This window comes from Benincasa hispida, chromosome 11, assembly GCF_009727055.1.
Source record: "Benincasa hispida cultivar B227 chromosome 11, ASM972705v1, whole genome shotgun sequence".
Lineage (NCBI taxonomy): Eukaryota > Viridiplantae > Streptophyta > Magnoliopsida > Cucurbitales > Cucurbitaceae > Benincasa > Benincasa hispida.
This window is the reverse complement of record NC_052359.1, coordinates 48,471,805-48,485,725: the sequence shown is the minus strand read 5'-3', so window position 1 is coordinate 48,485,725 and position 13,921 is coordinate 48,471,805. Positions and strand designations below refer to the sequence as shown.

General features: G+C 34.3%; 1 protein-coding gene across 3 annotated transcripts; it reads left to right on the top strand.

Annotated features, from left to right (window-relative positions):
• Positions 1–3,415: 3,415 nt before the first annotated feature.
• LOC120090258 (probable leucine-rich repeat receptor-like protein kinase At5g49770) lies at positions 3,416–12,318 on the top strand. Of its 3 annotated transcripts, none has more exons than XM_039047817.1 (19): positions 3,418–4,048; positions 6,232–6,355; positions 6,449–6,520; positions 6,714–6,788; positions 6,889–6,960; positions 7,045–7,206; positions 7,329–7,403; positions 7,477–7,548; positions 7,641–7,712; positions 7,815–7,883; positions 7,977–8,051; positions 8,178–8,249; positions 8,438–8,572; positions 8,667–9,145; positions 9,242–9,394; positions 9,511–9,650; positions 9,760–9,979; positions 10,641–10,876; positions 11,509–12,318. In XM_039047817.1, exons 1-19 carry the CDS (start codon positions 3,964–3,966, stop codon positions 12,019–12,021), a joined length of 2,901 nt encoding a protein of 966 aa, XP_038903745.1. In that variant the 5' UTR covers positions 3,418–3,963; the 3' UTR covers positions 12,022–12,318. The 3 variants fall into 3 exon arrangements, with proteins under 3 accessions (XP_038903748.1, XP_038903745.1, XP_038903747.1); XM_039047819.1 differs by having other exon boundaries at positions 6,124–6,355; XM_039047820.1 differs by lacking the exon at positions 10,641–10,876 and having other exon boundaries at positions 3,416–4,048; positions 11,509–11,667.
• The last annotated feature ends 1,603 nt before the right edge of the window (positions 12,319–13,921 follow it).

Genomic DNA, 13,921 nt, shown 5'->3' with positions numbered 1-13,921 from the left:
TACGTCTTATTCCTCAAGTCCCTATTGATCCTCTAAGGAACAACTAGTTTGTGATCCAATCACTAAACCAAACTCTCTCAGCCTAGTGAGAGGGTGGGCCCCTTGTTCAAGACCTAGATTCAGTACTTGAGAGAGATAACCTTTCTCTATCACACAATCGGGTAGGCGTGAACTTCGTCTTGCACCCTATATCCCCAGCTATCTATCCAGTTTTACCCTGAAATGGGAGTCTTATTGAGCCGACGTAGTTGAGCCAACCCTCAACTATTCAAATCTAAGGGAAATCCCGAATAAACAGAAGTTCATAGTTAGCTCATGATTAAGATCGAGTTACCTAGGTCATTTAGGTGAAATAGTCAGTCTTAAACAGTAAACAATGTTATAAAGTAAGAGTGACTTATTTCTTGGCCCTGATCTTATGCAAACTCATTGCATAGGACGCCCCCACTCCTCATGTCATAACATGTACGAATTAGGATCACATCGTATGTAGCACTTTACAACACTTTGTAACAACTATAGAGTAGGCCGCATCCGATGGTGTTACCAGAATAAGGTACCCAATCTCATTCATGTACCGTAGATCATTTTGACTATTTATTCGAACCTGATCCACTCTTATGTCTCCACATAAAGTTCAAGTACTCATACAATAGTCATGGGTCTTATTTATTGGATTTAAATTTTCATACAATTTATGAAATCAATAACAAGTATATTGATTATAGAGAATGTTTATTATTTTACAAACTGCGAGTTTTTAGGATATAAAACCCAACACAACCAATGCTATAAAAGAGAGAACACAAATTCCAATATTACAATTAAATCAAAGTTCATAAAATAGTGTTATAAATGTGAAATATTTTAGAAACTTGAGACTACAAAAGCATTTAACCTTCACTAAAAAGAAATTCAATATGTTAAACATAGTATATGAGATGGAAAAAGTCAAAAAGGAAAATCTGTATATGAACATAATTATGGATAACGAGATTCATAAATTTTATTAATGGAACCCACGCAATACAACATATAAGTAAGTCTTGGAAGTCACTAACAAGCAAGAAATGACTTTATTTTGCTTTTACAAATCCGAGTTACAAACAGACTTAACATCGTCTTAAGTGACACAAAGCTCAAATCAACAAAAATACACGTAATCAACAAATTAATCAAGATTCCAACATACCATTAATTTTAATGTTCAAACCATGAAAGAGTTAAAGTCATATGATCAAGAACAAAACTAAAATCAAAACTCTCACTCAAAAAGGTGTTATGGCAGGAAATCTTCAAGAGTTATCTCACAACATTCAAAAGAAAAAGAAAAACACAAAATCCCCCAAAAAGGAAGAAGTAATTGAAGTTCACCTTTGGTAATGCTGATAAGAAATGAGAGCTCATATTCTTTTGTTTGGAGAGCTCCAAAGAAGGAGAAATTGAAGACGAGAAGTTGAATAAGATGGAGATTTCGATGTCGAGGAGAGTATGCAAGGAGAAGTCGAAGTTGAGTGCAAAAAGTCGAGAAGTCAATCGAAGAGAACTCGATGTTGATCGAGGAGAGTCTAAGTGAGGAGAACTCGATGTCTGAGTGAGGAGAACTCGATGGTCTAAGCGAGGAGAACTCGATATACTTTGAGCAAGGAGAACACGATGTACTCTGAGCAAGGAGAACTCGGTGTGTGAGCAAGGAGAATTCGATGTGTGAGCAAGGAGAACTCGATGTCCGAGCGAGGAGAACTCAAAGTCAAAGTCGATTGATGAGAATCTGAGCGAGGAGAACTCGAAGTCGATCGAGGAGAGTTTGAGCGAGGAAAAGTCGAAGTCGATTGCAGTGAGAATCTGCGCAAGAAGAAGTCGAAGTCGAATAGGATTTCAAACGAGGGCAAAAAGACGAAGTCGATCGACAGGGCAAAAGGGATTTCCAACGCGTTTTTCGTATGAATTCGGACGTGCCTTTTTTCCATTTTTTATTTTTCGCTTTTCTTCCATTTTTCATAGCTATTTTATCAAATGGCTCTCTATAAAAAATTATTAAATGTGATATTTGTTGTAGTGCCAATTCCCACTCTCAGTCTTTTATTCCTAGTATGAGAACAAGATGAAGGTCCAGTTTTGTGTTCTCTGATCCAATGGTTCATTCCCACCCCAGGCTAAATGCATCTCGGTGAGCCCCTAATCCCCTATCATTCATTCCTGATGGGGCTTCATCATTTCAAAATAATGAAATCCACGAAATTTAAGCTACAAAAATACTTTTTTAATGTATTTAACAACTCAAATCATGTCTAAGATTTACAATATGCCCTAAATCAGTCTAATAAACAACTATTTTCACAAAAATTATAGAAACTAATAAACTAAGAAATCCAAATCAGTTCACACCCCTAACTCACAAAAAGATTTGACTTTTTTTTTTCAATCAAACAACCTCATACAAGATCCAAACTCAATATTATCAATAAAGATGTATAAAAAAAAATGCATAGATTCGATAACAATGAAGAACTCACTCCAAAGCCCTAAAAAAAAAGTTTGTGAAATACGAACCAAATCTGTCAAATTTCACAAGTTTAAGAGAAGAAAACCAAAACTTGATGAAACCCAACTCCAAAACTTGAAGAAAGAAGGGAAAGTCTTGAAAATTTTGTCAATGAAATAAAGGGTACAAGGGTTTTCTTCATATACCTGGTGAAAAGTAAGGGGTCAATAAATAAGTTTTTAAAAAAGAGTCCAAAAATCAAAAGTAAAACTTGAAGGATCCAAAAATATCAAATTTCCCATAAATTTATGTGGGTATTTGTCAATTTTCGTGAAATGAAAGGGATATGCAAGCCCAATATGAATTTCGGGTTTCATCTCTCACACGGCAGTAGACGAAGTCTACGTAGGGAGACCAAGTGGCAGAAAAGTAATGCCAAGAGGAAAGATGGTGGCGATGGTTGTGAAAAGGAATAGACAAATTTTAGAATACTTTGTTTCCACATTATCTAGGCACTAAGCAGCAACTTCTCTTTTAAGAATAAACAACGCATATAAGATATTTTTTTAACTTTTTTTTATTTCTTTTATTCCGTTGACGAGATTAAACCCATGATCCATTTCCCACTCTTTTCGGCCAAGAAGGAACTTTTGAATGGCCGTTGGAAGAGACTTTTATTGTTATTTTTTTATTTTCATTTTTTTTTTTAAAGAATAATAATTGTGATTGCCAGAAATTTTTTATCGCTTGGTTTGGAGGATTTACGTATTCCAAGGGAAAATTGAAGATTTGACTTAATTCGTTGGTGGGGCAGCCTCTACCTAACATCCAGCTGTGAGCTTTCAATTAGTTGATTAAACTATCAGTGATAATTACTTCTCCATTTTGAAGGGAGGGGACTTATTTTAATTATATTTATGTTCAAGTAGAACTGTAGAAGTAGCATCTCCATTTTGAAGTTGTCCCCGTGGATGACCAAAGGAAAAGGTCAATTGTATTTTTCTATTTTTTTTTTCTTGATCACTGATCGGTACTTGATGATTTGGAGGAGAGATGAAGATACCAGGGCCAGGTATGATGAAGCCTTGCCTCTTTAGTAGGTGTCGGATGGTTGATTGGCTTTTAAGACAAGCGAAATCATTTAGTAGGAAAAGAAAAGGAGAGAGAATATCAGGCCGACTCTTTCTTCCTCCTACCGAGGTCTATTTTTGGCCCAAGCCATGACCACTGACCAGACCATGAGGCAAAAATGAGATATCATTATTCGTCTTAAAGATTCAACACAGATCAGATCGACATAGCCGTGCTGTTGCTGTTGCTGCTGGTGCTGGCAGTGAAGAACAAATAATCAAGTTTTATGGTCTGTGGAAGCAGAAACATGGGGGTCAGATCTCGAGCTTTTTAGACAACAAACCGAACGCTTAAACAGTTGTAGAATAGCTTCATCGAGTTTCCTACGAAAGTCGGCAAGTGTGGCCATGTCCCCCGTGCAAACGCTGCTACTTTTCACTTTCTTCTACGCTGGAATCGACACAGCCGGTTCTTTTACTGATCCCCACGATTGTAAGTTTCATTTACCTTTTAATAATCCATCTCTTTATCCTATCCTATGCTGTTCCTTTTGTTTCCTCCTCTTTCACCTTTCACAATTCACGAAAGCCGCACACATGAAGACAAAAACACGTACAAATTTTCATTTACTGCACTTCTCCAATTTATTGTTCTTTATGGCGTTGGCTCTACATATTTGTACACCACTCCATATAATATCAGAATGCAATTATTAGTTATGCTTCCAAAATTCAGTTTAAATTTATAGAATTATTATAACCTTCATAAATTTATATTTATAATGGAGCCGGATCGTATTTTAATTTACTGAAATTATTGATTGATTTTTTATTTATATATTATTTTAATATGTGGAATACCATGATTTTTTCTTTAATATTTGGAATACCTTGATCTTTATTCTATTAAATCTTTTCTTATTCATTTCTACTATATATATATATATATATATATATTATAATTATCGTTATTCTTATTATTTTTATATCCGTGGTATATGGACAAGTTTACAAATCCACATGACCTTACTATATATTATTATTACTACTTTATCTTACATTTGAGGTCTTGTATGTTTAACTAATAGATTGATGAGAGATTAGATTAAAAAACTTTTTCATTTTCCACATCTAGCACCATTTTTTATGAACTAGTTGAAATAGTTTTTATCGGTCCTTTTTGACAAATTCACAAATCTTACTCTTATCTAAATTTTTTAATCTCCTATCTACTTGTTCAAAATCAAATATTATGAATTTCCAAATAAAAAAAAAAGTCTTTTCAAATCTTTTGTTTCCATAATTATTTGAATTTCTATATAAACTTATGAATTTCTGGTTGTTTCCCCCTTTGGGCGATTGCAACAATCAATAAAAGAAAATTAGATCTCATGATGATCAAGATGTGATTTCTACTTAAATTTTGGAAAAGATCAAATTTTGGGAAATATTAAGTAAGAATTGGAAAAGAGTACATATGATCCTTACTTTCGTCTTGATCGAGATCCACTTGGAAAATCCAAAAAAATTGATGATTTGGATGTGAGATGAGAAGAAGTTAAATATTTATTTGAATCATGTAGTCAATCTTGGCCAAGAAATATCGAGAAAAACTATTTCAATGAATTCTCAAAAAGGTGTTAGATGTGAAAGATGATAACATTTTCAAGTTACTTCTGATGATCTCCTTATTGCATTTATGGAAACTATATTAAATTTAGGCTAAGTTATAGAAAATATCTTGAACTTTGTATTTTGTTTAAAAAATATCTTCGACTTTCAAAAGTTTCATTAATACTCATAAACCTTAAAGAAATGTATCGTTAATATTTGAATAGAACTGTTAGTACTTCGTTTGGAAAAAAAAAAAAAAAAAACTCCTAAACTTTCAGAAGTTGCATTAATACTCTTGATCTTTCAAAAAAAAATTAAAAAAAAATGCTCTTAACATTAGTATATTGAGAAAAATTATTTATCTTTACCCTATCACTTCCATTTTCCATTTTCCATTTCCTCTCTTTTATCTATTTCAATCTATGATCTAACACTTCTCAATTTCTCTTTTTTTCCCTCCTTCAATACTCTTCTTTTGTTCCTCAATCTTTAAAACTTCCCTCATTTTTCCTCTTTATTCCTCCCTTCTTAGATACCTAAACTTTGAATAATCAAGAGGAGGTCATTTATTTATGTACATATCTAAACATTAATATAAAAATATTTCCGATTTTTTGAAAGTATCTTGGGTTGGGATATAACCAATTTGAAAACAAATCATATAAATACTCTCATTTTCTTTCATATATATACTCTTATTTTTCTCCCATTAGTTCTTACACCAATTTTCTCACCAACTAAACAATACCTTGAAGTTAAAATATGAAATTACAACAAACGCCACAAAGTTCCAAAATTAAAAGGCATTTTTATTATTTTTTTTTTTGAAGGCTAAAGGTATTAATGTGGCATTTGAAAATTTATGGGTAGTTTTGAAATGTGATAACAATGGTATTCGTCCATGTGTCGACTATAAGAGTATTTTTCTTTTTTGACTTTCTTTTGAAACTTTAGGAAATATACAAAAGCAGGGGAAGGATTTGTTGAGCAATTGATCCAACTTTTAAAACCATCTTTCTGATCATTTCCTAATTGATGAGCTTTGGCACGTTGTTGGTGCAGCTGCGGCGCTAGAATCCCTGAAAAACGAATGGCAAAACACACCACCAAGCTGGGGAGCATCAAATGATCCGTGTGGAACTCCCTGGGAAGGAGTGGCCTGCAACAATTCAAGAGTCACTGCACTGTAAATATCCTTTCCGAGCTCTTACCTTTGTTTTTTTCTTCGCCATTTTATATTTTAGTTAAGCTCACTCATGGTGTGTGTCAACCTCCTTAGGAGATTATCAACTATGGGCCTAAAAGGTAAACTTGGTGGTGACATTGGAGGGCTGAAAGAACTAAAATCATTGTGAGTTTTATCAATCTCTGTTAGGTTTAATTAGTGGGAGCTTATTACATTTAACCAAATGCAATAACATGGCTTTTAACCATACTCAACAGAAAAGTTCCGTTCCTTTGTTTCATTGGAATTTTGATGATGCTTAGGTAGCAATCTCATATTTGTTCATTAAGATCCTGAGTTTCTAATGTTTTAATTACAGGGACCTTTCGTTCAATAAAGATCTCACTGGTTCAATCTCTCCAGCATTAGGGGATCTACAGAGTTTGAGTATCTTGTAAAGAGCTAATAAGAAAACTCATTGATCCCATTAAACTTTATGCAACTGTTTTTCTAGTGCTCAGATATTTTTTGCTTTTTCAATCTTCAACTTCTAGGATCCTGGCTGGATGTGGCTTCAGTGGCAGTATTCCTGAAGAACTGGGCAATCTTTCTAATCTATCCTTCTTGTAAGATTTCATAGAAAAAATATATTGATAGGAAGACTGAAAACAAGGATTTTGTTTGTTTAAGTTGAGTCTCATTTATCTCAGGGCTTTAAACTCTAACAACTTCACTGGTACCATACCGCCATCTCTGGGAAAACTCTCCAATCTCTATTGGCTGGACCTGGCAGATAATCAATTGACAGGTAGTCTCCCAGTCTCGACTTCCGAATCTCCGGGTTTGGACCTCCTTCTGAAGGCTAAACACTTGTGAGTATTCTTTTTTCCAAGAAACCCAATCTTGTGTGAACCAAAAAGAACATATATCTACAAAACTAGATGTTTCCATACCCCTAGTACTTCAGAATTACAGTTTACTCTGTGCATTGCAGTCATTTCAACAAAAACCAGTTGTCGGGTTCCATTTCACCTAAACTATTTAGCTCTGAAATGGTATTGATACATATGTAAGTGGATATCAATCCAATCTCATTTTCCATAATGATTTTGTCCCAAAGCTTACTCAATTTCTTTCATCAGATTATTTGATGGAAATAAATTTTCTGGGAATATCCCACCAACACTGGGACTTGTTAAGACCCTTGAGGTTCTGTGAGTACAAGTTACTTTACATTTAGTATACTGAATTTCTTCTCACAACATTTTATCTCTACAACTTACTGAAGTTGTTCAAATACGTACAGTCGACTTGATCGGAATTCTCTGACAGGAACTGTCCCATCAAATCTGAACAACCTAACAAATATCAATGAATTGTGGGTACTCTTCTAAAGATTACGTTAATGTTGCACTTGTGTTATTTTCTGAGTAGTAAATCAATTTTATTTTCCATCTCTACTATTCTGTACTTCTTTCAGGAATTTAGCCAACAATAAGTTGACGGGTCCACTGCCAAACTTAACTCTAATGAGCTCACTAAATTACGTGTAAGCATAAGGAACAATCATTTCCCTTATTATCTTATTACTTATACTAGTTCATTTAAAGTAAATTTTCGTCAATGCATTGTGTCTTTACAGGGACCTTAGTAACAACTCATTTGATTCATCGGAAGCTCCAGAATGGTTCTCAAATCTACAATCTCTCACCACTCTGTAAGTCCTTACATCCCCTTTAAAGTTTGTTGAATCTTTTCTGACAATTTTGATAAGTGAGAAATTTGAGAAGTTATTGAAATGTCTGACATCTACTGGTCTGTGTTTGTTCTAACGTGGTTCCAGGGTCGTTGAATTTGGGTCAATGCGAGGATCTGTGCCACAAGGAGTATTTAGCTTACCACAAATACAACAAATGTAAGCGTTGATTTAAATATAAAAGAGTTTTGTTTTGTTTTGTTTTTGAGAATGTATGGAGTGGAGGAATCGAATTTCTGACTATGAGATTGATAGTACAAACATTATATCAATTAAACTATTTTGACTTGGAATTATGAATTGCAAAAATAATAATGCCAATTTAATATTTTTTAAAATCGTTTCAGAAAACTGAAGAATAATGCATTTAGTGACACGCTTGATATGGGTGACAATGTCAGAGAACAGTTGCAGCTCGTTGATTTGCAAAATAACAATATTTCCCATTTTACCCTTGGTTCAAGATATACCAAAACTTTGATGTGAGAGAAATCCTTGCCATTTTTCACAAAGTTGGATTTCATTTTATTCTTTGCGCTTACCTTTATCCATTCATATGAGTGTTACTTGTTTTAGGCTTATAGGGAATCCTGTGTGTGGCACTGATGCTACCCTCTCAAATACGAACTACTGCCAAGTTCAAAATCAACTGGTGAAACCCTATTCTACCAGCCTTGCCAGCTGTTTAAGTAAGTCATGTCCTCCAGATGAGAAGTTAAGTCCTCAGAGTTGTGAATGTGCCTATCCATTTGAAGGGACTTTATACTTTAGAGCACCCTCGTTCAGGGAATTGTCCAATGTGACATTGTTTCATTCATTGGAAATGAGCCTTTGGAAAAAACTAGACCTTACGCCTGGTTCAGTTTTTATTCAAAACCCTTTCTTCAATGTTGATGATTATCTTCAGATGCAACTTGCACTTTTTCCACCAGACGGAAAATATTTTAACAGGTCAGATATTCAGAGGATTGGGTTTGACTTGAGTAATCAAACCTACAAACCTCCACGAGAATTTGGGCCATTTTATTTCATCGCATCTCCCTACGGTTTTGCAGGTAATCTTAATTATGATTTTACATTAAAATGTTACTTAGCTGTTATGACTTATCATAAAGATGATGAACTGATCCTAAAAGCATTAATGCTTCAAGGCACGGCTGGGGGAACTTCAATCAGCCCTAGAGTGATAATTGGGGTAGCTATTGGTTGTGCCTTCCTCGTTCTAGGCCTCATTGGAGTTGGAATATATGCAATTCGGCAAAAGAAACGTGCAGAAAAAGCCATCGGGTTGAGTCGGCCATTTGGTAAATGATGTTAATCATTGTTGCTTTTACCACCATAGGGTGTACTCCATGTGGTTGTTGGTTGACCTATGATATTAAATATTGACCGAATAACACTAATCTTGTATCTCCTCCAGCTTCTTGGGCACCAAGTGGCAATGATAGTGGAGGTGCACCACAATTGAAGGGAGCCCGATGGTTTTCTTATGATGAACTTAAAAAATGCACAAATAATTTCTCCATGAGCAATGAGGTAGGATCTGGAGGATATGGCAAGGTAAATGTACAAATGATTTTTACTGCTTTCCTAATCGTCCTTTCTTGTTTTTCTTTTTCTTCTACAATCTGCTTCAGAGTTGTATTATCACTCTCATCATCCTTGGTAGGTATATAGAGGAATGCTTGTGGATGGACAGGCAGTTGCGATCAAAAGAGCTCAGCAAGGATCAATGCAGGGTGGTCTTGAGTTCAAGACGGAAATCGAACTGCTTTCACGAGTTCATCACAAGAACCTTCTTGGCCTCGTGGGATTTTGTTTTGAACAAGGAGAACAGATGCTTGTTTATGAATTTATGCCTAATGGAACACTGAGGGATAGCCTATCTGGTAAGTTTCTTCAGACACTTTGGGGTGTTTAACAATCTTATGTCAGAAAAGTGACCTGAAAATGAAGATAGGTATATTAGGTTCTAGACTTTTCACTGCTATCTTTAACTAATGAAGACAAATATTATAGGGTAAAACATGTCCTCAAGATTAGTTAGCTAGAACTAACGTAGATTCTCAAGGTATTTAAAAAGAACTCAAGGTTGTATAAATATGTGTTTCCATGTTTAGCTATGTAAACGAAGTTATAATACAAAACAATATAATTTGTATCTTTTGTTAGAGGGAAAGGCTTTTATGGTAGATAAGATCTTTGCTTTCATTTGAATTTATGGTTGAACTCTAATGTAGACGATAATATTGACAATAGATTAAAAAGAATCGGTGATGTAAATTTTAGTTTGATATAATATCTCATTAAGGACCTCTATCCACCCCAAGTTTAATGATGTTTCTTACATTTGATTGTATCTGGTTGGGGCAAAATTGTGCAAGGTGGAAAGTCTTCCCCTTGTGTAATCTTTTATGTTCTTATTGAGGTTTTGTTTTCACCACTTGATCTTTGAGAAGTCTCAATTTTCACTGAAAATTTTGATTACACACCTTATACCTTTTGGCCAAGGATGATTGCCTTAATTTGTTAGTGCTACATTGAATTAAGGAAAATCTGGTATCAATCTTGATTGGAAGAGAAGACTTCGTATTGCGCTTGGGTCTGCCAGAGGATTGACGTACTTGCATGAACTTGCTAATCCTCCCATAATCCATAGAGACGTTAAGTCCACCAATATTCTATTGGATGAACATTTAAATGCAAAAGTTGCAGATTTTGGCTTATCCAAGCTTGTCTCAGACAGCGAAAAGGGACACGTTTCTACTCAAGTTAAAGGAACATTGGTAAGTAGTTTAAAGAGATATTTAGGAGTAATTTTAAAATGGTTAAAATTACTTTCCTCAATTTTAAAACTACTCTAAAACATTAAATTTATTTTGAATGATCAAATACATGTTTTGGAGTGGTTTTGAATTTGACAAAAATGTATTTAACCATTTCAAACTGAATCCCAAACATGGCCTAAGCATCATGTTTTTTGTTGTATCAACATTTCAGTCGAGCATTCTACCATAAATTATTTATGGTAATAGAGCATAGGGGATGAGAAATATTGGGATACTTAGAAAATTAAAATATTGAGGTTGGCATGGCACATACAGGCAAATAATGGTCCGCTAAAAAACTTTTGTTCCTTCAGTTAAAAATAAGAACTTCTTGTAGTTGAAGGAAAATCTGTTCAAGCAATTTAGATCATTAAGAATATAACTAAATAACCTTGAATGTCCAATCATATTATGGAATAAGAGGAACTTTGTGAAATGCCGAAACTCTACAGTCAACTCGAACTCATCTTTAGTGGTCATTAGTATATAGTCTTTTACATGAGACGTTATTTTATGTTCTCTCCTTGTTATGGTGATCACTAGTATATGTTCTCTCCTTGTAATTGATTGCTCATGACATTCATTTGTAGGGTTATTTGGATCCTGAATACTACATGACTCAACAACTGACAGAAAAAAGTGATGTATATAGCTTTGGAGTCGTGATGTTGGAATTATTGACGGCTAAGCTGCCTATCGAGAAAGGAAAGTATGTAGTTCGTGAGGTGCGTATGTTGATGAATAAAAGTGAAGAAGAATATTATGGTCTGAAGCAGATAATGGATGTAACCATAATAAACAATACCACGAACATTATTGGGCTTGGAAGGTTCTTGGAGTTGGCCATGCAATGCGTTGAAGAATCAGCTGTAGAGCGTCCCACAATGAGTGAAGTGGTCAAGGCAATTGAGAGTATTTTGCAGAATGATGGAATTAATACGAACACAACATCTGCATCCTCGTCTGCCACTGAGTTTGGGGCTTCCAAAACCGCTCCTAGGCATCCCTATAATGATCCTATACCAAAAAAGGATGCTAATGACAGCAATTCTTTTGATTACAGTGGTGGATACACTCTTTCGACAAAAGTGGAGCCCAAATAGAAATGTTTTTCCTTTCCAGGAAAGACTCTCCTTCCCCTCAACTCCTTTGGTTATAAGGAGATGGAAACTTGTAGAATTGTAACTATTTTATGCAGTTCAGGATTTTTTTTCATGAATGCATTTCCAGATGTTGGTTATGCATTCAAACATCATTCTCATATTGTCGGATTGTCAATTGGCATGTTACTGGAGTAGTGAATATTAGCATCTAGATCTTTGATTACTAGGATTCTTCTTTTTATTTATTTTTGTTCATCTGCAATGCCTTCAATCATACAAAAGTTAATTCGACTGTAATCTATATTTATATCTATTCTGAAACATTTATATATATATATATATATATATATTATATATATAATAGCGAATTTGACCATACCATCACTTGTTTTTCAATTACAGACAATTTCAATTACTACTGAGTTAAGTTCACTTTGGCATCATAAATATTTGTTTATATATTGACTCCTTCCTAATATAATTTTCCATTTCGACTATGGTACAGATGGTATCAATTTTATCCTAAATTATCAATCTCATTAAATTAAACTAACTTAAATTGGTGATATGAACAAAGTTCAAATCATCAATTTCATCAAATTAAACTAACTTAAATATCAATGTATACTCTTAAACTTTGAAGATTGTATCAATTTAAACCCTAAACTAAGAATTATATCAATTTAAATCTTAAACTTTGGAGGTTGTATTAATTTAAACTCTGAATTTTGGGATTTATATTAATTTAAACCCTGAAGTATATCAATTTAAACCCTGAGCTTTCATAAATATATCAATTTAAATCCTGAACTTTCATAAATGTATCCAAATAAAACATAATGGAGGGTTTAAGTTGATACAATAATGAAAGTTCAGGGTTTAAATTGATACACTTATAAAAGTTCAGGATCTAAATTGACACGATTATTAGTTTGGGATTTAAGTTGATACAATCCCCAAAGTTCAGGATTTAAATTGATACAATTATTAGTTTAGGGTTTAAATTGGTACAACATCTAAAGTTAGGGGTATAAAATGGTATGCCCTTAGTGTTATGAGCAAAGTGTTAGGTTTTATTGTGAACCCTGTATTGGGGTTGATACCATAAATCTTGTAGGGTCCTGTAGTTTGTAAACACGTGTATGAACAAACATTTGTGATGTAATAATATGAGATATTTTCTTCATTGTTGTCTATAAAATATGAGATATTTTAGTTGCATTAACCACAAACCAATAAACTAAGATCTCTAGTTTTCATTGTAACTTAAGCATGTATGTGGAGATATACAAGTGGATGATGCCTTAAGTGATAACCTAAATGGTCTGTAGTATATGGATAAAGGAGGGAAACCTTATCCTGGTGACACTACGAATACAACCCGCTTTGTAGATATTACAAGTGTTGTAAAGTGCTACAAATAGTATGATCCTGATCATTCATGTGAAGACATGCGAGCGGGGGTATCTTATACAAATGAGTTTGTATAAGACCAAACATCGAAATGCTTAGTCTCGTTATATAACGCTGTTCATGACAGAGACTTTCATTTCACTAGGATGATCATAGGTAACATGATCTTAATCCTGAGTGAGTTGGGAACTCCTGCTTATGAGGGCGGTCCTTTGACTCGCATGGGTGTGAGTGGCCAGATTGCCGACTCAAACCTACTACTTCAAGGATTCGTCTGATTGAGGAGCTGGGAACTCAACTACACAAGACGGATTTCACTCTTTCCTGAAGCAGAGATAAGTAGATAGATTGCTCCCTTAAGGGGCAGATTCTGAGGCTTGGCGCCACACCTTCTCATGGCCCGAGAAGTGTTCACTCATAGTAGGACTATGATTTATTGTTCACTAGAGGATTTAGTGGTACTTAAAGAGTTAGATGTAATTACAGA

Coding starts and splice junctions, on each gene's coding strand:
- LOC120090258 (XM_039047817.1), top strand. CDS start 3,964: ATGTCCCCCGTGCAAACGCTGCTACTTTTCACTTTCTTCTACGCTGGA. Junction 4,049..6,231: donor TTTTACTGATCCCCACGATT/GTAAGTTTCATT, acceptor TTGTTGGTGCAG/CTGCGGCGCTAGAATCCCTG. Junction 7,713..7,814: donor CTAACAAATATCAATGAATT/GTGGGTACTCTT, acceptor TACTTCTTTCAG/GAATTTAGCCAACAATAAGT.